Below are 22950 nucleotides of genomic sequence, written 5' to 3'. Positions count from 1 at the left end.
TAACGAGGGCGGGGTGCTAAGGTTGGATGCTCTCCCCTCGAAATTCTTATAGCTACAGAAAATCAAGGATTATCTCCACCAATAACAGACACGACGTGTTTGTAAATTCCGTAAGTTTCCTCTTGTGACCACAGGTTGAACGGTGTCCGGTAGCAGAGGTGAGTATTATTATGAAGGCTCTGACAGGAAGACTGGTGCCGGTTTTGTACGCTAACATCCAGAGCACCCTGAGTACTAACGGCTACCTGCCATTGGTGGGCTACCCTCTCCGGCTTCTGCTACAGTAGTGTGTGTGTGTGTGTGTGTGTGTGTGTGTTCATAATTCTGTTCAGCTTGTCGTCTGTCCACATCTGGTTGCCTTTGGACAAGGACGGTAAGAAACGGACACCCGCTGAGCTTAAGTTAAAATGAAGTTTTGAGTCTCCAGCACGTAAAACGTGTAACGTCAAGCTAGCTAACAGTAGCTTGCATGTGAGTTTGGGTGTTCCAGCGAGGGGTGCAGCGGACACTTATGTAATTAGTCAGGTAATTAATTAGCAAAGCTACATGTCTGGTTAGTAAAGCGAATGGTTATGTTATTTGGTAGATTATTTTTTGCAGACATACTGAAATCTTTTGAGGATAGTTGTGTTTATTTAATTTACTGTAATTATCGTAGCCGCTTTGTTATTTGATGATTGAACTTTTTAATTACTCGGTTATACACATTATTTTATTTTGATAGTTAAACCCGGAAGTATTTTTGTTTAATTTGGCAGACTTGACATGAATGGAATTTTTGGTCCGCTTGGTGTCACCTCGTCTCTGGAGGACCATGTGGGGCGATTAACTTAGAAGTTACAGGGGGTTAAAGTCGTGTTTCATATTTGTGCAGTGATCATTTTATTTGAAAATTGTTTTTGGGGTTTTTGGGGGGATTTTTAAAACGACCATCTGTTTGCCACATGTGTTGTGTAAATCATGATCTAGACACAAAAAAAGTACCCAAATATGTCCTGTCCCATTCTTCTGTCCTCAGTTGGGATCCATGCAGTCACATAAGTCTAAAATCACTCAATTTGTCCCCTTAGTGCACGCAGTGGGGGCAGGACACTGTAAACCTGAGGGCGGCATCTGTTTATGTCATTCATATAACAGCTTTTTCTTTTTTCTTTTTTTTTAAGATTAAATAACATATTGTATGATACAATGCCAGAGTTTAGATATAGATTTTCTTAGCTTTTATTAATGGCTGCCTCAGCCTCAGCCAGCCCATCCTTCAGGCTGTAACGATTGTGCCTCTAACGAGATATTATTCTTCCTCTGGTTGTTATTTTCCCTAGGTGAGACGTCCAGCTTTGACTGTATGAATTAATGTGCCTGAGAGTCTGATACACATCTGTTTGATGGCTACCTCAGGCTCCACCGCCTCTGCCTCAATCCCAGCCACTGTGCCTGAGGGTTTCCATTTTGAAACCAAATATATTTTGCTTAACTACCTAGGAATGGTGCCTGCAGGTAGATCAGACCAACCAGCTGCAGCTCAAGGTGAGAGGAAATGCTTTGCATTTGTGGCAAACCTCTTATTAAAAATTGCTGATGAGACGAGCAACAGTTGTTTTTTTTTCTTCCCATTTTGCACACTGTGCACGTATAACAACCCTCACACACTTTCATTCAGAGAGCACACAAATAGTGGCGTTCACATGCACACATGGTTGTAACATAAAATATCTGGGGTGTGTAGGCACGTAGCCACCTGTTTTGCCAGCTTAATTTGGCTCTGACTGGAATCTGACTTTAGCAGGAGAACACATTCAGAAGACCTGTATGGACACTTTAACGTGATAGCTGAAGCCAGTGTCTGTAAACCAATAGATTTAGTGGATTCTCATCTAAAGCCCAGCTAGAATCCTTTCAATAACCCAATATGGTGACCAGAGTGCATAAAGCTGTCGTGTCTTCACAGAGGTCTTTGCAACAACCCTGTTACATGGCTTCAGGCATGCTGGCTCACATTTTTCTTCCTGTTCCCTTTTATGCCCGGCATACCAAAAGAGGTGTTGTGGAACAAATGTACAGTATAGTAATGATTTTCTGTGTCTGCTATGTGAGACTAGAGAAAGGATGTGTGAAGGTAAATGCCAGCAGCTGTTCGTTTCTTTTAGTTTGTGGAACCAAGTTATGACCTCACAGCGTTAATCCTGAAATAAATCTTAGTGATTAAAGAGAGCACAAGACTGCTGGAGAGCCTCTTTGGATGATGCATGGAAGTAAAGGAGCAGAGGTATCTGAAAAATGTATTTGGAGCAAGGAAAAGAAGACGAGAGAGAGGGGGGGGAGTTCTTTTTATTTCCTGTCCATTTTATTGTTGTGTGCATGCTTGGAATGGGCGGAGATGGCAGATGAGTGGCTGATCCCTGCTTTCCGCTTGACCCGGTCCAATTTCTGACAGCCTGTCATGTGCAATCACTGTAGCATTATTCACACACCAGTGGACCAAAGCAAAATAGTTGTCTGGCTAGCTGTCTGTCTAAATGCTGACACAGCACCAAGGCCAGGAAAAGCCAACACTGGTCCTCATGGCACCCATGCAGGGACCTGAGAGAACAAGATCCCAGTTGTCAGAGTGTCTTCTTGCTTTTTGTTAAAAAATGTCAGTATTTGATTTCATAAACTGAGAAAAGTCAGCTACTAAAACTGAACCAATGGAGTCCAGTCACACTGGAAATAACCAGTGCCTCTGGGTTGCATGTATGAACATTATAAAATGATCCCTGCATCTCTCCGGGGTGAGAGGTCAAATGTAAAAGTTGATTTTTTTGAGGGTTTATTGTATTTTTGTGTAAATTCAGTGCAGCCCCACTTGGCGCCTTTGTGTTGCGTGGTTCATTACACCCTGAGCAGTGTAGACTCGGTGCTGTAAATAATTGACCTCTGCCTTGATAGCCTTCGTGCACACGATGACTGAGAACCATTAACAGTTTTTTGCTTTGAATTCAAGCTCGTCAGGCTGAGGAGGAGCGGCTGCCTGCAAAGGTGGTTCTCTCCTCCAGGAAAGTTGGTGTGCGCGGCATCAACCGCTCATCCTTATAGTGGAGTCAAGATCTGGCCCAATTTCCACTTTGATGTTGATCCTAGCCTGTTAAATATTTCATGATTTAATAAAAGGTCAGATCCCATATTTGTTGTGTTAGCAACTTAACCCATTCTTTGTCAGATCCTCTAATTAATTTATCAGATTATATCACAAACTAGTGAGTGCATAACTCTTATGAATCAAAAAAAGACAATGAACCTTTTCGAAAAAGCCACATGACCAACTTTATTATAAGTTGTTAGAATAGTTACATAAAGAAAACTAAACACATGCATAAAACAATAACAAAATAGCTGTTGACATCAGTGTAAATGACCTTTTCTGAAATATGTTCATGGTTCCTAAAATGATTATTGAGGCGCTGAAAGAAGGACTGCTTTAAAAAGCGACCATGCAAATGCAACAAAAACAGCTGGCACACACTGAAATGACCGTCCAACCACAATATCCTATTAAAATGCAGTCAAAGCAATTCAGAATTTCCAGAACAGCTTTTCTTTAGTCGTGTTTTAAGACATTTGGGGAAGTTTTGCATGAAAACTAGGGCGACTGTATGGGAGAGAGCCAGAAAGAATGAAGGATGGAGCGACAGTGGTTCATATTTCATGTTTGTTTATCTCTTTCAGGAGATGCAGAGGCTGAGAAAACAAGATCCAGAGTGATAAAGGAGCAAATAGAGGAAGGGCTGAGAGAACTGGATGGCGAAATTGCCGCCTGTAAGTGATCACAAACATACACAGCTACAGTTAGGTCCATATATATTTGTTTACTGAAACTAGTTACATAATGGAGATAATGTGTAGAATTTCATCTTTCATTTGAGGGCATCTACACTCAAATTGGATGAAGGGTTTAGGAGTTTCAGCTCCTCAACATTTGCCAGCCTCTTTTTAAAGGGACAAAAAGTAATTGGACAATTGACTTGAAGGCTATTTCATTGGCAGGTGTGGGCAATTCCTTCATTATGTTGTTTTCAAAAAAGCAGATAAAATGCCTGGATTTGTTTTGAGGTGTGGTGCTTGTATTTGGAAGATTTTGCTGTGAACAGACAACATGCGGTCAAAGGAGCTCTCCAGGAAGGTGAAACGAGCCATCCTTAAGCTGCGAAAACAGAAAATAAACACATCTGAGAAACTGTTACAATATTAAGAGTGGCAAAATGTACAGTTTGGTACATCCTGAGAAAGAAAGAAAGCACCGGTGAACTCAGAAATACAAAAAGACCAAGATCAACCTCTATCAGAATGAGGGCAAGAAAAAAAGTGTGGCGATGGCGTGAAACAGGTCACGATCGAAAGCATCCACATCGTCTGTAAAACATAGTGGAGAGAGTGTGATGGCTTGGGTGTGTACGGCTGCCAGTGGCTCTGGGACGCTGGTGTTTATTGATGATGTGATATACAGGACAGAAGGAGCTGAATGACCTCTGAGGTGTTCAGAGACAGACTGTCTGCTCACATCCAGCTAAATGCAGTCAAACTGACTGGGCGGCGTTTGATAATACAAACGGACAATGACCCAAAACGTACAGCCAAAGCAACCTAGGAGTTTATTAAAGCAAAGAAGGGGAATATTCATGAATGGCCAAGTCGGACACCCGATCTTAACCCAGTTGAGCATTTCACTTGATGGAAACTAAACTTTGGACAGAAAAGCCCAAAAACAAACAGCGACTGAAAGCTGCTGCAGTAAAGGTCTGGCAGAGGATTAAAAAGGAGGAAACCCAGCATCTGGTGATGCTCATGAATTCAAGACTTCAGGCTGTCATTGCCAGCAAAGGGTTTTCAACAAAGTATTAGGAATTGACAATTTTATTTTCAGTTATTTAATTTTCCCATTTACTTTTGAGCCCCTGAAATGAAGGGATTGAGTTAAAAATGCTTTAGTTTTAGACATTCTCATGCAATCCTTTTGTTCAGACCACTTAATTAAAGCTAAAAGTCTGCACTTTAACTACATCTGAGTTGTTTAATTTAAAATTCATTGTGGTAAAAACCAAAATTAAAAAACGTTGTCTCTGTCCAAATATTTATGGACCTAACTGTAGTTCCAGAGATTAGCCTTCAAAAGCACTGAACACCATCACTAGTCTGGTCTTAAGTTTTTAAACTGAAGTTGATCAAAATTAAGTTCAGTGTGCAAGTATGACACATGTACAGTTAAAGCTCTTTGGTTTCTTTCCAAAAAGCATGAATATTGCTGCAGATCGCTGTGGTTGGTCACAGAAAAGCTGATTTTGATTTTAAGTGAATGATTGTTTTGTCTCACTCTGGTTTAAAAATGAGGATTTTTGTCTTTCTTTCACAGCTCACACACGTGGGTGGTTGCTTCATCGTGTTTCACTAGTCTAAGATGCTTTAATGTTATTCTTAAGTAAATATGATTTATGAGTCTCATTAACAGGATCTCAGACATTAGTTCAGTTACAATAATACATACAGACCATATACGGAGTCATACATACAGTCATCAGTAATCATATGACCCCCTATGAGCAGCACTTTGGCGACAGTGGGAAGGAAAAACTTCCTTTTAACAGGAAGAAACCTCCGGCAGAACCAGGCTCAGGGAGGGGCGGGGCCATCTGCTGCTGTTGGGGTGAGAGAAGGAAGACAGGATAAAGACATGCTGTGGAAGAGAGACGGAGATTAATAACAAGTATGATTCAGTGCAGAGAGGTCTGTTAACACATAGTGAGTGAAGGAGAAACACCCAGTGCATCATGGGAATCCCCAGCTGCCTATTGCAGCATAACTAAGGGAGGATTCAGGGTCACCTGGTCCAGCCCTAACTATATGCTTTAGCAAAAAGGAAAGTTTGAAGCCTAATCTTAAAAGTAGAGATAGTGTCTGTCTCCTGAATCTAAACTGGAAGCTGGTTCCACAGAAGAGGGGCCTGAAAACTGAAGGCTCTGCCTCCCATTCTACTTTTAAATACTCTAGGAACAACAAGTAGGCCTGCAGAGCGAGAGCGAAGTGCTCTAATAGGGTGATATGGTACTACAAGGTCATTAAGATGAGATGGGGCCTGATTGTTTAAGACCTTGTATGTGAGGAGCAGGATTTTGAATTCTGGATTCAACAGGAAGCCAATGAAGAGAAGCCAATACAGGAGAAATCTGCTCTCTTTCTAGTCCCTGTCAGGACTCTTGCTGCAGCATTTTGGATTAGCTGAAGGCTTTTCAGGGAGTTTTTAGGACTTCCTGATAATAATGAATTACAGTCGTCCAGCCTGGAAGTAATAAATGCATGAACTAGTTTTTCAGCGTCACTCTGAGACAGGATATTTCTAACTTTAGAGATGTTGCACAAATGGAAGAAAGCAGTCCTACATATTTGTTTAATGATATGTAGGACTGCTTATTATTAGAGGTTTAATAAAAAGAAAAGTTAGTCAGAAGTGCCGCACTAATTAAAACAAACACTCTTTATGTTTCGTGTTCTTCCCTTTCTTTGACTACCTCCTTTAAACGAGCTGCACTTCTGTCAGCGATATCACTCTGTCCTGTGACCTGTGTTGCTTGCAGCCTTTTCCAGGACGGGATTCAACCGACACAATTCACTGGTGTTCGCTCCAGCCAACCCGGAGAACTCCATTGAGGACTGCCTGGCTGCAGTGGGAGACAGGCTGGCCCAAGAGCTCGACACACACCTGTCAGCAGCCGTACACACACTCCTCACAGGGTGAGTTTGTAGAGTTTAGGGCTGCCACGATTAGTCGACTAGTCACGATTACGTCGACTATTAAAATCGTCGACGACTAATTTAATAGTCGACGCATCGTTTGAAGCTTTGTAAGATCACAAAGGACGCAGGAATGAGTAGTAGGATTTAAGAGTGTAATAACGGACTGAAACAGAAGATGGCAGCACTGCATGTACAAGGATGCCAGCTGCCGTTAAACCCCGAAGAAGAAGAAGCTGTGTCCCAGAATTCATAGCGCAGCCCAGCGCAGTTGTCGACAATGGCGGCAGCTAGTTAGTTTTAATATTACTCTTATTATTCTTTCTGGGTCACAAAATAAACGTTTAACATATTTTCAGGCGAGAATGTAGCTGTGTAAACCTCAAATATCTGCTCAGTTTATCAAGACACCACATATTTTCAAAAGCGCTCCGACGTTTTCGTAGACGTCTGTTACCCACTAGCTCGTTAGCTAGGCGGGGGCAAGGCTAACTAGAGCCGTGAGAACACCGGACTCCCGGCAAATCGTTTTCAAACCCACCGCCGTCTTTCGCTAGTCAGGTTAAACATATATATAAGTCACTTAGATAAATTAAAAATGTTATTGTTTGGCTTTCTTTAGTATTTTATTTGTTCCTGAGTAAATCGGTTTGGCTGAGATTAAAGTTATAGTTTTTGCACAGCTAAAACTGTCAAGCAGACAGCTGATTATCAGAAGTGTGAGACGCTGGAGAATATACTCCGGTGTCCTGTTATATTTTAGAAAGCAAGGAGTTTATTAAACTTCACCGAAACAATCTGCAAATTTCATTAAAAATTAATAAACTACCATCTTGTCTTTATTTTTAGTTAGCACAAACACTTCAAGCTGTAAGCTAATGATAGTTATATAAGAGCAGATGCTGCTGGTGCAATAAGCTGTATGCTGTACGTCCAATGGATGATGATCTGATTAGTCGACTAATTGCAAAAATAATCGGTGACTAGTCGACTATCAAAATAATCGTTTGTGGCAGCCCTAGTAGAGTTGTGGCTGTGTGTTTGCAAAAAGCAGCCTGCACGATAGTAACACTGGCGTCAATAAGTAACGGAGACCCTTTTGACAAAAGTGAAGCTAAATCAGCAGCTTTTTTTTTTTTTGCTTTAAGTTTATTGGTGCTTCTCTGGACTGCATACAACTCCGACAGCTATGTTTATTGAAGTTATGCATAAAATAAAATGTACAGTATTTGATGGCTTCCTTTGTTCTCATATATGTACAGTAGTCTGGATGACCGCCATCACTTCAAATACTTTTCCTTCACGCAGGTATGAAAAAAGAGAAAGAAAAGGGAAAAAACCAAAACAAAGAAACATGTACAGACAGACACCGTTTGTAACTATATACATCCAGAGAGGGCAATTGAAAAGCCAACACACTCAGTAGCAGATGGTGACATAGCATTAGTACATGTTATTATAAAAAACAGACAAAAATGTAAACAACCATTCCTTCAGTGATGAATATCAGCGATATCTGGCCTTGTAGAACTCGCATAGCGGAGCCATTTTCCCCAGTGTTTTACAAATTTCTCATACTCAAAATTCACTAATCTTATAAATCTCAAAAGTTACATCAGTCCAGCTGTTTAATGTTGGTGGATCCTGTGTCAGACACCTTTTGGTCAGTTGCAGCTAGCAGCACACCAAGTAAGTATTTCTCTCTTATGTCTGAGGGTTTGTATCCTAAAAATCTGGATTTGAAATCAAAGGGTAAATATGTACTAAATATGTTGTGCATCACTTTATGGACTTCTCTCCAGTAGTTCTTAATATTCTTACAATCACAAAACATATGGTAGTGGTGTGCTGTTTCATTTCCTCCAACATTCACAACTTCCATCATCATAATGCGCCTTTAAAGCTGGGGTAATGAAAAAACGAAAAAGCTTTTCCAGCAGAACTCCTTCCATATATGTGATGTTCTACTTTTCCAATGAAAAGAACAAATGTATCGCCATTCCTCTTCTGTGATTGTCTGACCTCCCTCTTTCTCCCATCTTTCTTTTATATACTTTGTTGAATAATTGTTGAGATCATGAAGACTTTTGTATATTTGTGAGATTACACCTTTCTTCATTTCTGACTTATAAGCATTTACAAAGAGTTGGGTAAATGGCCTCGCTGTAGTGGGTATTTGGTTTTTAATGTTTCGAGTATAAACGTTTCTTAACTGTACGTATCTATCGTGGTCTTGGTTTTCTAAATGAAACATTTGCTTTAAAGTTTGGAAACTCATAATTTCATCTTCCTTTACAATACCGCATATCGACGTGATTCCTTTATCTCTCCAGTTTTTAAAACTAGGGTCTATTTGATTTGCTCATATGCTCATATCCGACTCATATGCACACCATTTTAATATTTTTATATCCTTCTCCAGCTTTTTTTTCTTTTACCACCACTTTCCAAACCCCTACTGTGGCCTTTACCCAAGGATTTCTTAATTTGGAAATGTAGTCCTGTAGATTTTTATCTGCTAGAACTGCCTGTATATGCATATGGTTATTGTTTTGCATTCCATTTCTTTCCATGCTGCTACATATGAGGGATCACACCAGTGCAACACTGCCCTGATCATTGCTGAAGTATAGTGTTTTTTTTAAAACATGGTAGTCCCCAGCCGCCGTTCTCTTTGGGCAGTTGTGATGTTTTGTATCGTATTCTGGGTCGTCTGCCTTGCCATATGAATCTAGAGATCGTTTTGACTCATTCAGTAAAATCCATTTGATTAATCTGGAGTGGGAGGGTCAGAAACAAATATAAAAATCTCGGTAAAACATTAATTTTGATGGTTTCTATTCTAGAGCTTATGCTCAGACATGGGATATGATTCCAATTTGTAAGGTACTCTTTGATATAAATGGTTGTAATTTCTGTCTTACACCCAGGTATTTAATTGAGTCTGTGTTCCATTTCAGTGGATGTGCTTGTCTGAGCTTTTCAGAAGGACTATAATTGTAGGGAAGGGCTTCAGTTTTATTTAAATTCAGTTTATATCCTGTTATTGAGCCAATGTTTTTAAGACAGTTCATTACCTCTGGCAGAGACTCCTCGGGTGTTTTTGGGAATAAGAGTACATCATCGGCGTAGCATGCTATTTTATGTTCCACATCATTTAGTGTAACACCTGCGACTTTTCTGTTTTGCCTTATATGTTGGGCTAGTGGCTCCAGAAATATGGCAAAGACAAGAGGAGAGCAGGCACAGCCTTGTCTCACTCCCCTCTCCAATGTTAGAGGTTGACTTAGGTGACCATTAATCCTAAGCCTTGCAGTCGGGTTATCATATAATGCCTTTACATTATTTGTTACCGGCTCATTAAAACCAAATTTATGCAAGACTCTATATAGGTATACATACATAGGCCAACAAACAGAGTCAAATGCCTTTTCAGCTTCAAGACTGAGGATCACAGCCTGCTCTGTATGTTGTATATAGTTCATTATGTGTAAAGTGCGTCTTGTGTTATCCTGGGTTTGAGGTTAGGGAGTATTTTTTCCATTCGTTTTGCCATTATGGATGTATAGGTACGGTAATCTACATTAAGTACAGCAGCCATGTTTCTACTGCAGTTGTTACTGTGTGAGAAAAGTGTTATTATCTCGAAGGACTGACACAGTCACTGTTGATACACTGCAGGTATTTGCTCGCTATCAAGGTAATGCACTTTTGAACTTTAACATTTATTGACAGTCCTTTTAATTCTGAATGTTTGGGGTTTTTTTAGAGTAAAGGTAGTGTGAACTAAGTGGATACAAAACAGTGTCATACGGACACAGTTTTCTTTTAGATCTTTTGGTTTTGACTTGCATTACATTGTTACTTCTGTACTTTCCTAAACTAGTAAACCATAAAATCCTGAAGCCACTGGAGCACATACAGCGTTCAGTATCAACTCAGATATGCTGGAAATGTCTACGAGCTTTTATGTTCCCAGGGTTAGCCTGTATACTGATGATAAAAGTGAAACCAAAACACTGCACATCTCATGAATCCTACTGAAATGATTCATGAGAGAACTTTTATCGAGGAAAATAAAAAAATTACGAGCTGCTCAGGTCGTAGAGTTCAGTGGCTGACTGATAAAGACTGCTGATCCAAGTGCACATTCATTAAACTGCCATCATAAGTAAAACAACCAACATACTTTTGACCTAACATTAGCTCATTATTCTACTCTTGCCCCAGGGTAGAGCTAGTTTAGTTTTGTGCAGTGTTGTAATTTAGTTTTTAATCTGAGATGGTAATGCTTCATGTTTTAAATAATAGCTTAAACTCTATCGTGTTAGGTTTGTGTGGTCTTCGCCATAGTTTGTCTTGTTGTTCCCCCTGTGAGGTTGCCTGTAGTAGAAAACGGAAATAAAAACTCTTCTGCTATTTTAATGATGAATCAGTGTAGCCCCTCCCCACGCAGACAGCAGAGGCATTAGCACCTTGTTCTTACAGGAGCTGGCTATAAGTAAAGATAATGACATGAAACTGTAGCAAAGAAGATTAAATATCTATAAGATAATAATAGTTATTTGGTGCTAAAATGTGATCTAGGTTGATAACTGGTGTTGCTGCTACTTCCTCAGTTGTTGTAATCAATTTACCTAAGGTAAAAGTAGTCCTGGTAAACAGTTACATGTGGTAGGTAAAGTACAAAACCTTTAACCTCCTCAACATGAAGATCACGTGTTTAATACTAATGGTAATGTCTGTGTTTTCAGACCTCTGGACTATCAGAGATTCAGATGCACAACACTGGAGCTCTCAACACACACACCGGGAGGCTGGAGCAAGGTGAGTGAGCCGTGAGTTCTGCTTCACTGATTAGAAGTGAGACATAATTTGCAAAAGGTGCAATGTTTCCAGTTAGATTTTCTCCTAGTAACAAGAGAGAGGTGTCAGATTTATGTCTCTTATCCTTGTGAATGAACTGCTTTCTGTCTCTCGTCACCACTGCCACCAGGTGCTTGTTCCGTTAGTGCTGCTCCAGGCTCTACAAAGTGAAGGCCAGTCTGTGATGACTCTGTTGGACCTGGGGCTTCACTTCCTAGAGGAGAACGAGGCAGACTACATCACTCAGCTTGGGGGATGGGTGAGTTTTTAAATAAAGGGGAAAATACATTATAAATAAGTCTAATTACCTGAAAGTCCAATCTAACAATCTAATACAATTTTAAGATGGCCTGCATTTGTATAGGACCCCAAAGCGCTTTACACTACATTCAGTCATTCACACACTGGTGATGGCAGCTACATTGTAGCCACGGCTGCCCTGGGGCGCACTGACAGAGGCGAAGCTGCCGGACACAGGCGCCACCGGGCCCTCTGACCACCACCAGTAGGCAAACATGGGGTTAGTATCTTGCCCAAAGATATTTGGGATCGAACCACCGACCTTCTGGTTAGTGGCTGACCTGCTCTGCCACCTGAGCTACCCCAGTAAAAACTAAGAAAACTATATTCCCAGTTTAGAAATACTTAAAAACTATCTTAGATTGCAGGTGTGGTGACTAATTTTAGAATAATCAAGGACAGAGCCTACTGAGACTTAAGTTTTATTAAGGAGTAAATATTATTAGGACTGTGCAGAGCATGCGTACATAAAACAGGAAGAAAAGATGCTGCGTAGTGGAAAACTTTATTGCACCAGCCTAGAAAGATGTACACACCTCTTGATAGCCAGATGAGGGCATCAGTGAGCTACAAGAAATGCATTGGTTTGCTAGATTAAAATGAGCATCATAATACCCATGGCTATAAATTCTCTGCTTCTATATAAATAACCACACTGTTATGTATACAGTGTATTTACTGCTACGTTTCTTTGGGCCAATAACCATAAACTCTGAAAATTGTCAGGCAAAAATAGGACAGTACTTCTGTTCTGTGGAGTGTTTTCATATTAAATATAAACCCTGTTCATGTAAACTGTCGCTGTTGATGAATGAAAGTCTAGCAAATACTCCTTTAGCCGTGCAAGTTGTCCTTCCACATCTAAGTCACGATGCTTGGCTGCAGGCTCACTCTCTCCATGGCTTCTTATTATCATAGATAAGCAACTTGTGCAACTTTGTTTCTAGGTTTACATTTTTGCAGAGATAGTATTTGCCAGAATGCAGCCCTTCGCCGTTGTACTTAGGGAGTCTGTGCGGTGCTCTGCTATTAACGAGGCCACGTTGACGAACGTTCACGTGACTTGACATGTTAACTGCTGCTCTGGTCGCCATTACATCATTGTCGTGCTCTGGCTGGTCTCACACAGCGTTATGTGAACACAGTACGCTGGCTTCAAACAAAGCTACATTCTTGCTCTGTGTTATGTCATAGTTGATGAACGGATGATAGGCTCGGGCACGATCGGCAATGGAGTGATGAACTGAAAAGAGAGAGGGAGTGCACGAAGAGGCTGTGGAAAGGAGAGGGCACGAAGGAGGGAGGGATGAGCGCAGTCAGGGCAAAGTGAAATCTCCATTAGTTTGACAGCTGTCTGCATGCACAGCTCCAGCTGGCTTTCTACCTGCACTCCATCTCAAACCGTCTTTTTTGACTCTCTGGGGCTTTGTGCGTTCACACTTACATTTCACAACTTTCACGCTCAGGTAAGATGGTTTACTTGTGATGCGTGCTTGTCTGCATGCGTGCATGTGTGGCTGTGTGCAGCAGTGACAGATTTTAAGAAGCTAAAAAGGTCTTTACTTCCTACCAGTACTCTGCTTACTGTTGTTAACATTTGACATATGAGGCCGTGAGATGTAAATTTCCACAACAAGGAGGAGAGTAAATGAAGTTTTTTTTATTGCATCTATCAAAGTTGTATATTAATCAACAAAAAGGGTCTTTGTTGTTTTTGTACTTTACAGGATATTGGAAAAAGTTTCTGTTGTGTCTGCCGAGTTCTCTTTAGGACACTGAAATGCAAGTTAGGTATGGGCTGCTCGATTAATGGCTTTGTTAGTTACATCAGAATACACAAAGGATTTGTATGGCCCTAATGTGGCGTACACTTCATTTGGCAAGGACAAAAGTAGCTGTCAGACAATAGACAGTCAGGGGAGCACACGGGGGACGATGGGTGAGGTGATAAAAACAAAAAAAGCTTGAGGAGATGTTGAAGCTTGTCGTCGTTGTGCTCGCATGATGTTGGTGTCCTGCTGTCCATCTGAAAGTAAAAATGCTGCATAAGAACTGAGTGTTCAGTATTCATATTGCCGTCCTTGAGAGTATAATGGAACATGAAGCCCAAAACTTGAAGGTGCCAAACAGATAATTGCACCTCTACACTCGGAGAAAAAGATATTAAAGACATACATTACTTTATTGCTGCATATTTGATATTCAAAACACCATATCTTTAAAGGCAGTAAAGAAATATATAGTCCTCTGTTTTGTATACTGGAACAAGCTGCCCTGCTTAGAAACAATGATGATATTTTAAGGCTGAGGTGCTTTAAAGGCCCGAGTCTTTGTCCTGTCAGGCCATATCACGCTACACCCTGTGCAGTGTAACTGTGCTTCCCGTGTTATGTAAGCATCCTCTGGCCTGCTCTGGGCTTTAATATGTGCATCACTGTGACACTGCATCAGCATGAATGTGGACCAACAGAGTGTCTGCGCAGGCTGAGGAAGCCCCCAAAATAACTAATAATCCCCTAAAAACATCATCACCAGGTGCTTGACTGACCCGCTTGTCCTTTGCTGTAAAAAGCTGCTGAAGCAGCAGGACACTGGCTGATTGGCAGTGATGAAGCAGGACAGACATTCATTTTTTTTCTGCTCCCCCAGCTACCCACAACACTAACACTGTCAGCGATGTTTGGCTAAAACCCAATATTTACTGATTGCAGATTGTGTAGCTGCACACAACAAGACACTCTGTTGCAATAAGATTTTTATTTTATTTTTAAAAGGTGCTTCCCCAGAAGTGGTGTGGAGACGTGTGATTCCATAAACACTTTCAAATCTCAGACAGTCAAGCATGTCACACCCTGCATGTGGTGGTCAGTTTCACAATGCTGCATCTGTAGGGATTATTTATGGGGTGGGGATGAAGTGTGCTAATGAAAGCCAGGGTAATGTGAAATGCTAAAACTGGATTACACAATGTAAAATAATAGCAATGTGTCTGTTTTTCTGTCAGTAATAAAGATGTTGCAGAAGAGAAGCTGATAAATAGTGTGTTGTTGGCCAAAAGCGAGGATGCGTTCATGGTGATGAACATTCCTTCTGTGAAAAGGGAAGCGTCGCCTGAAACGATGCGAAAGAAGCCTCCACAGCAGTTCTGAGGGATAAGTTAGTTTAAAAATAGGGATGTGGGGACCTGTGGTGAAATTTGTGTCTGTTTGCTTATTTTGTTGCTGTTAATTATTTCCCATTTGTGAAAACAAAGAAGTCTTTAATGTAAAACAATAAATAAATAACCGTGCTGTGTTAAAATCTTATCCCCAGCAAAGAACTGGTGTTACATAGCAGATGAACGATGGCCCCTGACGTTGGTAAATGTTGTCACACATTTCAACTTTAGGTTTTCCTTTTTAAAGCTGGCTCCTGGTTTTTCTTGTCTTTCTCAGCACTTTGTTTTATTCAGCTCGATCAGCTGTGTGACCCCTTGCAGGACCAGTGATTACATAATGCTCATATAAATGCCAAGGGTGCATACTAACCAGTGACCGTTACACTGACTAATCCCCAAACTGAATATTAGTAATTCACTTGTTGATGTGGAGCGTTTGCTTTTTGTGACAACTCTGTCAGATCTGATGTTTGGATTTGCAGCATTTGTAGGATTTTGACTGTATGCGACGGCCATGCCAGTGTAACTAATGTTGATTTATCAGCAGAAATGAGTCACCAGGGCAGTGGCTATGTTACTCTTACTCTTACCCTCAGTGATAGCTTTCTGCTTCAGTGTTTAATTACAATGTTATTTAACCTTGGGTTGCAGAGAGCCAGTTAAAAAGCAGAGTAGTAACAGGTAGGCTGTACACCTTTGGCTCTGCAACAAGAATGTGCAGTGGTTTTATATAGTTTGTCTTAGGGCAAGGGTGGAGAACTGAGCCTGAGAACAGAGCAACAAAGCCTAGAGTTTTCCCACTCTCTGCGTTTCTGAGGGACAACCTGAAGCATTGAAGAAAGTTTAGTTTGCATGTCTTCTCAGGTATGTTTGTATGTAAGTTTTTCATCGTGTTTCTTAGTTTAATCCTAAACTTTATAAGCTTTATATTCAAGCTTTATTACTGGTACTCTAACTTTAAAATATGTGGTCATATAGTTGGTCAGTAATAGTCTTTGTATTACTATAGTTCATAGGTGTGGTCTCCAGTGCAGTCATAGCTATTGCTGAAAACACAAACCATAAACTAAATAGAATTTTAAAGAATACCAGTGTCTCTTTGGCTGTGGATTTTTTATTTTTTTACCACACGGCAACATTAACCTGCTGTGTCGAGCTGATGTGCAGGCTGTGTCCTGAGAGGGGAGGATTTTGTGAAACACTCCTGCTCTTCTACATTCAAATCAGCTTATGCAGAAAGCAAATGTTGGATAACGATGAAACGCTGTTGGATTTAATCTCTGTCCTGCTTCCCAGGATGCAGCTGCCGCGCACAGCACTGAGTCTCTTTGTAAGGAAAATGACCTTCACGGCTTGTAGGTTTTCTAAAAAAACAAAACATGTTTAATTACATGTTCAGACGTTGACGTGTGAGTTGATCAGATCCAACTGTTTGGTCAGGGGCACCATGAAGAACATGCTGACATATTCTGCTTATTTCAGATGAAGCTGCTGGCGGCTGTCTGAACCCCTCTATCTGATGCTCACACAAACACTCACCCTCCCTGTTTGACTAACACTGCGTGCCTGAACTGTCTGTTTGAATCTCATCAGCTCAGGTCACACCTATGTGACATGCAACACAGCAGAAAAGCCTGGCCATGTCAGATACAAGCTTAACTTCCTCAGTCAAGCACAGTTTAGTATCTCTAATTGTTTTAGCCAACATCCAGACTTTTCGTTTCACATTATGTGTTTATTTATTTTTTTTGCACGCATCATTTGCAAGATCTACCTGCTCGGCATGCTGTGCAACAAGGTGGTTTGTATGTTGCTCTTTTGGTTAGTCAGCCTATTACTTTCTAAGCTAAATCTTTTCATCTTGTGTTGGTTGGATTGCCAAAAGCTTTAGAAATAAATGACTCCCAGAGGATCGGTCCTACTGACTCTAGTGATTTCCTTAGATTTCCCTCTTGTGTTGCCATGAGGTTGGATTTCATTTATGAATACTAACAAAGTATAGTATTGGCATATATGTTCCTCTTGCATAAACTGGAGTTGGAGCCGTAGCAATCACGATTTTCTGTAGCAAGTTCTGTTTTATATTATTGCAACAGATCCAATGGGGAGTGATTTTTGTTGTGATAGAGAAATGTTAATGTGCAAAGTCCAAAGTTGACGCCTTGGAGCTACAGGACTGTTGTGATGTTTGATTTCACTGCTTGTCTTGGTCAGTTGCCTATTTTGAACCACAAATTGTAAGTTAAGCGTCACATCACTGCATGGTCAGTGCAGTGATGTGCATTCATATTAAAAAAAATTTTTTTTTCTTTGCTAAATGTTTGCATGATAAAACTTACTTTAATATATTAAGCTTCGATATATTGATTTATGAAACTTATTTAAATGGATTTTCTTCCAGCAAACTCAGCCCTGTGTTATTCTCACTCACATGGTTATATTTGCATGTTACATATCAAGACCTCAGCTTACAGATGCTTCCTTCCTCTGTTGTTTACCACTAGGTGGCGTAGAAGATAAAACAAGTGTGGATTTAGTCTGCAAAAGCCCCCCCCCCCCCCCCCCCCCCCCCCCAATATAGCAGTCCTATTCTGAATTCCTATTATGTAACCTTATAACTTATTCTTGGTTATAATTTTATGACTACTGAGAAACTTTTACATGTTGCTAAAATTGTTGTTTTATTTCTTTTATTTCATATTTCTTAAGCTGGTTTTCTTGGGAGAAGGTGGCCTCTGATGTTGCAACCAGAGACTAAACTTTAACAAAACACAGAGATTGTAACAAATTCAACTAATGAATTGAATGTAAGTGTCATGTTTGTTTCTGTGTGCCACAGGGTGAAGTATTCAGCCTCGTGTTGGATGAAGAGCGAGGTGTGACTATTGCCGAAGACAGCAACGACATTTACATCCTCTCAGGAGACCAGGATCACGACCAGATCAGCCCTCCCTCGTCACTGCTGTGCACCGGAGACAACAGCAGCGAGCAGAGCTCCTGGCAGACAGAAAGCTTACCTGTGTCTCTGGCTGGCCACGAGTCGTGGGCACAGGTTGGTGCGATGGACCCTGAAGACATCAAGAGCCTGGACAGCAACGAGGGTGTTGCTCTGGTCGAGGAGCGTAGTGAAAACAACTCCTCAAACTCGGACATCGTCCATGTGGAGCGCGAGGAAGCCGAGCTGTTGGAGGAAGGCAGTGAAGGCGGAGTGATAGAAGAAAGCATGATGAGTGTTTTAGGCACTGACAGTGAGCTAGCTGAGCTCAGGGAGGAATTAAGAGTCCAGACCGCACCTGCACCAGTGACAGCTGAGGCAGACCCCACACCTCCAGCTTCCCTGATTTCATTAGAAGAGCCAGTTGTGATAGAAACACCTGCAAGCTTGTCTGCAGAACCTTCATTCATTTCCTCAGAACCAGAGCTGCTTCCCTCTGCCTCTGAACCTGCTGAAGCCCTTCCCACTGAAGCTGAACCTGCAGTACCTTTGTCTGTTCCTGCAGTGGAACCAGAGCCTGAGCCAGAACCAGCTGCTGTCACTGCCCCAGTGACCGATCCAGTGCCTGCTGAAATGGCAGTCCCATCTCCAGCCAAGGAAATCCCGACAACACCAGCAGAGCCTGATTACACATTAGAACTAGCGTCCGAACCAGAGCTGAACCCAGAGTCCATCACTGTGTTTCACCAGCCAAAGGAATCGCAGCCAGAACCAGAGACTGTGGCAGAGCTAGACGATACGGTCGCTGCACCTCCAGTTCCAGAGGCTGTGGAGGCCCCTGTCAAAGCACCAGCTGAGGAGGCCCCAGTGCAGCCGGAGCCAGAATCAGAGCTCCCAGTGTTGCTTTATGGAGGGGCTGCTCTGGCAGTCCTTGCAGCTGTTATAGCCTTTGTTCTCATACGCTTTCAGAGGAAATAGCGTAAAAAAGTGTTATCCTCAGCAGCGGGGAGTGTAGAATGCTAAGGTAGAATAAAGGTATTTGCATACATACGGTGAGACTCTCCTTAAAAGTAGTTTTTAAAAATCTTCCAGGTATAAAATGTGTGAAAGTGTCCCCCAGAAAACCAGAATGTCTTGTCATCCACAACCTTAGTGCTGGGAGTCCCTCGCTGCTTCTTTCAACCAGGTGCAAACACAGAAATGTGAAAACGGTGCACTCCACTCTACTTCTTATTTTCTCTGTTTTTCTTTTGGGGGTCAGTTGCAATTTTGTTTCCAATTTCTTTTTGCCTCCAATCTTTTGTACTTATTACTGAGTACAAAAGCGTGTGTGAACTTTTATCCCTCTTCGCTTAGATTCAGCTTCTGTCGTGTCTCTTGGTTTGCTATTTGCATTGTTTCTTTCATTGGAGTCAGCGACGCTGGATTGAAAATTGACAGTGCTCTCACAGGAAACATAAACCTCAAGTATAAGTTGTGATGTTGTGCGACATATGGGTTTCTTGCTCTTCCGCCTCCTACGCAACAAAGGGTTATTTATATTTTTCTCCCTGTGAGTAAATCTGATACTTTCATAAACAGACTTCTATAGAAGTGAATGGTATTTTTGATATTTTCGATTGAAACCAAAAATGAATCTAACGTGTCCATATTGCACAATAAATTTGTGATATCAGTACATAAATTTAAATATAGTGTGGTTTTAAAACATTTAAAAAAAATCTTGATGCATATTGTTTCAGAAACCAGATGTTTTTTTTTTTAAATCTACTATATTTGGTTGCATTAGCCAAACAAGAACCACCGATTACTTTCAGTGAAAAGTGAGCTATAATTACTCCAGAAAAGTAGGGCATGATTGCAGCACATTGAATCAATCTAGTTTATTTATTTGACATTTTTTTTAGGGTTGAATTTGACTGGATCTCTATTCCCACCTATCCCAGTTACTCTCACCCTCATTTCAGTTACTTTGCTTTCGTGCTTTTGCGCCCCAGCATCTTTATTTGGTCCTCTGTACTTTGCCTTGTCCCCTTTTCCCTTATTGCGGCACTGCTCATAATACCCGACTAATTCCACAGAGGTTCATTTGTAAGTGTCTGCCCCAGTGACAACATAATACTTCCCTCCCCAAGTAGAAAGAAAAGCAGTAGCATGCTGAGAGTTATTGAAAGCAAAATCAGGTTGCCAAAAGACAATCAAAACCACTTGGAACCATTTCAAATATGATTTGTAGGAAAGTCTTCAGAACAAACAATAAACTCAACCTCTTACGTAGCTGTAATTTTGGATTTTGCGTTCACACTACATTAAAGAAATCACTGAACATTCTAGTAAACCAGCAGAGCACAAGAAACCAAAATAATATACTGAACAGGAAGTGGAAACAAATAGTGTGGAATCTCCCTTTGATTCCCTCAGAGGGAAAACAGCTGGGAAATTTATGAGGAACTCATGTAATCTGTTAGCCTGGTCCTTAACACACCCTCACTGCTGCTATCACGCAAAATCATTTGAGTTTAAAGATATTATAGGAATTTGTATGAATGTTCATGTCACCTTCAGTACTGCAAATGTAGTTTAAGTTGATGAGTGTAACATCTACTTTCAAAGGGAAACTTTACAAGTCCAGAGCAGGATGGATGTCAAAAACAATACCCAACATGGCATTTTGTACCTCGAGTTTCCTACAGAACATTGTTTGAAGCAAAAAACAATAAAGAGATTAAACTACTTCAGCTGTGATTTATTGTTTTTGTGTATATACAATGAAATTAAACTGAAGGAAAAAACTTTAATCATGCTACTTATAAGCAACATAAAGTAAACATTTTAAGTAATAAAGACAAATAACACTTAAGCAATAGTAAACAAAAGGAATAATGAAATTCAAGTGTCATGTTTAACGCTTTCATTTTGATCTTCAGAAGTGTTCGGCACTGGCACATCAACAAACTCCTTTCACAGTTGGCTAATCATGAGACGCAAACTGCAGTTTCAGATGTAACTGTCATTTCCTTAGAGACAGCTTTTCTTCGGTCACAGAGCCCATGCAGTGTTGATGTACTGCAGGGCGGTGTGGAAAAGGTTTCTCAACCTCTGTGGGGTCTGCACACACACCCTCTTCACCAGTGTAAGTGCAAGGGCTATGATGACTCTCTCCCGGGGTAGGTCAGGACCTACCCAACGCATCATCACCCTCTCTACCTCAAAGGCAAGGTAATCCTTCCATTTCTGGAAAGCAGAAACAAATAGATCAGTCCATACACTTGGGCTCAAAATAAAAACAACCTGGTGTGGCATCACTAGGGTAATCTCAATATATCCACATTAGTTTTTCACTGGCATATTTAAAACTAGCTCTCGTTTACACCTAGTTTGTGCACTGAGTAGTCCTCTAGCTGAACCCATACTCACTTGAAGAGGGGAGGTTGATATGTTGTTGCTCAGGTTCCTGGTAGCTTCAGTAACAATTCTGTCTTCAAACTGAGCAGCGATTTCTCCCAATGCTCGTGCAACCTCAAGAACAGCTGCAGCCTGTTCATGATTTCCTGCAGCAAAAAAAATACAATTGCATTAGTCAGAGTAAAGTTTAACATTTATGGCTGAAGTCGTGTTTCTATAGTTTCCATTAAGACAATTTTAACATTCTGGACTACTGCTAATTAACTTCAGCTCTGTAGCATAAACAACAGAGTCAGGGTCATTTCCTGGTTTCACTTTCAGTTGTTTTGTTATTAACTGGAAACAACTCAGTCAATTGTGATTTAGTGGCATAACTTTTAGAAAATATGGCACTATTTGCAAACATCTGGGTCAAACTATATATTTGATCAGGTCTCTTAACTCGACATGTTTATAAAACATTTATTTTATTACACTGTCTCAAAAACTGCCACACACAGCTCATTGTTGATTAAAAATAAATAAATAAACAGCTGATGACTGTGGCACCAAACTTGACTGTAGACAGTACAGTTTACATCGTTTTACTTTACTTACCCCGGATCTGTAGATCCACTATGGGGTGAAGATCCTGCATAGAGACTCCGATGTTGCTTGGATGATAACCATCAGTTTCAAGCTCTCCATTATCCAGGTTACGTGCGTCGTGCCCGTTGCTGTTGATGTCCCAAGAAAACTTGTACTGTTCGCCTAGCGAGTGAAGCTCCTTCATGTAGCTTGCGCTTTCATGGCCCTCTTGAAGGAAGGCGAAAATGAGCTCACTCGCCGTAACCCGAGTAGTCGAGAGGTCCATCTACAACCAGCCTGAGCCCTTAGATAAAAATAACGATATTAAATAATATAATAGCAGTGAAGATGCCACAACCGGACACTTTAACATTACATCGAAATTTGTTTCTGACAGTCGCTGAGAGAGAGGAAAAAGTCAGTTCCCAACCGATATTTAAGCGATGTCAGTCAAAACAGAGGAAGTTTAGGAATTTTGTATTTTAATAACTGGATTTCAAGTGGATAAAGAAAAAAAATAGTTTAAGCTAATGCTAACGTTAGCTTACCTTGGGCTCGGCTCGTCAAAGTTGTTTAACGTCGAACAAACTAAAAGTATAACAGGCAGCTAAAGTATACCTAACACCAAAATGACATCAAATATCGATTCGTTTCGCTTACACGCTTTTACGTCACCTACGTTAACTTATTTGCGTGAAGTGAAAACTTATGTATGCGGCAGACTGCCAACTAGCTTCAGTCTTTAAAACAGTTTCCGCTACTGCGTCATGACGCCTTTAAATACCGTCTGAATTTTGCCTGCTTATGTATCTTTTGACTGGCATACACGGTGTTGACTCCAAACTACCCGGAAGGCGTCAAAAACGCATATACGTTTAATCATGGTCATTTTTGACTGAATATGTTACATTAAAATAGTCCCACAGCTATATTTCTTCTGGACATGTTTTCACAAGCT

The 22950-nt window shown here is 40.8% G+C and overlaps 2 protein-coding genes across 3 annotated transcripts; one reads left to right on the top strand and one right to left on the bottom strand.

Moving 5' to 3' along the window:
- The first annotated feature begins 227 nt into the window (after positions 1-227).
- bcl2l13 (BCL2 like 13) lies at positions 228-20758 on the top strand. Of its 2 annotated transcripts, none has more exons than XM_080876663.1 (7): positions 228-373; positions 1323-1527; positions 3706-3795; positions 6606-6762; positions 11517-11589; positions 11759-11887; positions 17925-20758. In XM_080876663.1, exons 2-7 carry the CDS (start codon positions 1386-1388, stop codon positions 18996-18998), a joined length of 1665 nt encoding a protein of 554 aa, XP_080732789.1. In that variant the 5' UTR covers positions 228-373; positions 1323-1385; the 3' UTR covers positions 18999-20758. The 2 variants fall into 2 exon arrangements, with proteins under 2 accessions (XP_080732789.1, XP_080732790.1); XM_080876664.1 differs by lacking the exon at positions 228-373 and adding an exon at positions 384-525.
- On the bottom strand, positions 20746-22764 carry bida (BH3 interacting domain death agonist). The gene is made up of 4 exons (XM_080876665.1): positions 22541-22764; positions 22023-22296; positions 21438-21571; positions 20746-21254 (listed from the first exon to the last, which is right to left on the bottom strand). The coding sequence occupies exons 2-4, from the start codon at positions 22276-22278 to the stop codon at positions 21060-21062; spliced, it is 585 nt and encodes a 194-aa protein (XP_080732791.1). The 5' UTR covers positions 22279-22296; positions 22541-22764; the 3' UTR covers positions 20746-21059.
- Between the last annotated feature and the right edge of the window lie 186 nt (positions 22765-22950).

This window comes from Rhamphochromis sp. 'chilingali' (assembly GCF_963969265.1).
Source record: "Rhamphochromis sp. 'chilingali' genome assembly, chromosome: 2".
Lineage (NCBI taxonomy): Eukaryota > Metazoa > Chordata > Actinopteri > Cichliformes > Cichlidae > Rhamphochromis > Rhamphochromis sp. 'chilingali'.
The sequence above is the reverse complement of the archived record's forward strand: the minus strand, read 5'-3'. Positions and strand labels throughout refer to the sequence as shown.

Coding starts and splice junctions, on each gene's coding strand:
- bcl2l13 (XM_080876663.1), top strand. CDS start 1,386: ATGGCTACCTCAGGCTCCACCGCCTCTGCCTCAATCCCAGCCACTGTG. Junction 11,590..11,758: donor CACCGGGAGGCTGGAGCAAG/GTGAGTGAGCCG, acceptor CACTGCCACCAG/GTGCTTGTTCCGTTAGTGCT. Junction 11,888..17,924: donor TCACTCAGCTTGGGGGATGG/GTGAGTTTTTAA, acceptor TGTGTGCCACAG/GGTGAAGTATTCAGCCTCGT.
- bida (XM_080876665.1), bottom strand. CDS start 22,278: ATGGACCTCTCGACTACTCGGGTTACGGCGAGTGAGCTCATTTTCGCC. Junction 21,572..22,022: donor AGTGGATCTACAGATCCGGG/GTAAGTAAAGTA, acceptor TTTTTGCTGCAG/GAAATCATGAACAGGCTGCA. Junction 21,255..21,437: donor TATCAACCTCCCCTCTTCAA/GTGAGTATGGGT, acceptor TCTGCTTTCCAG/AAATGGAAGGATTACCTTGC.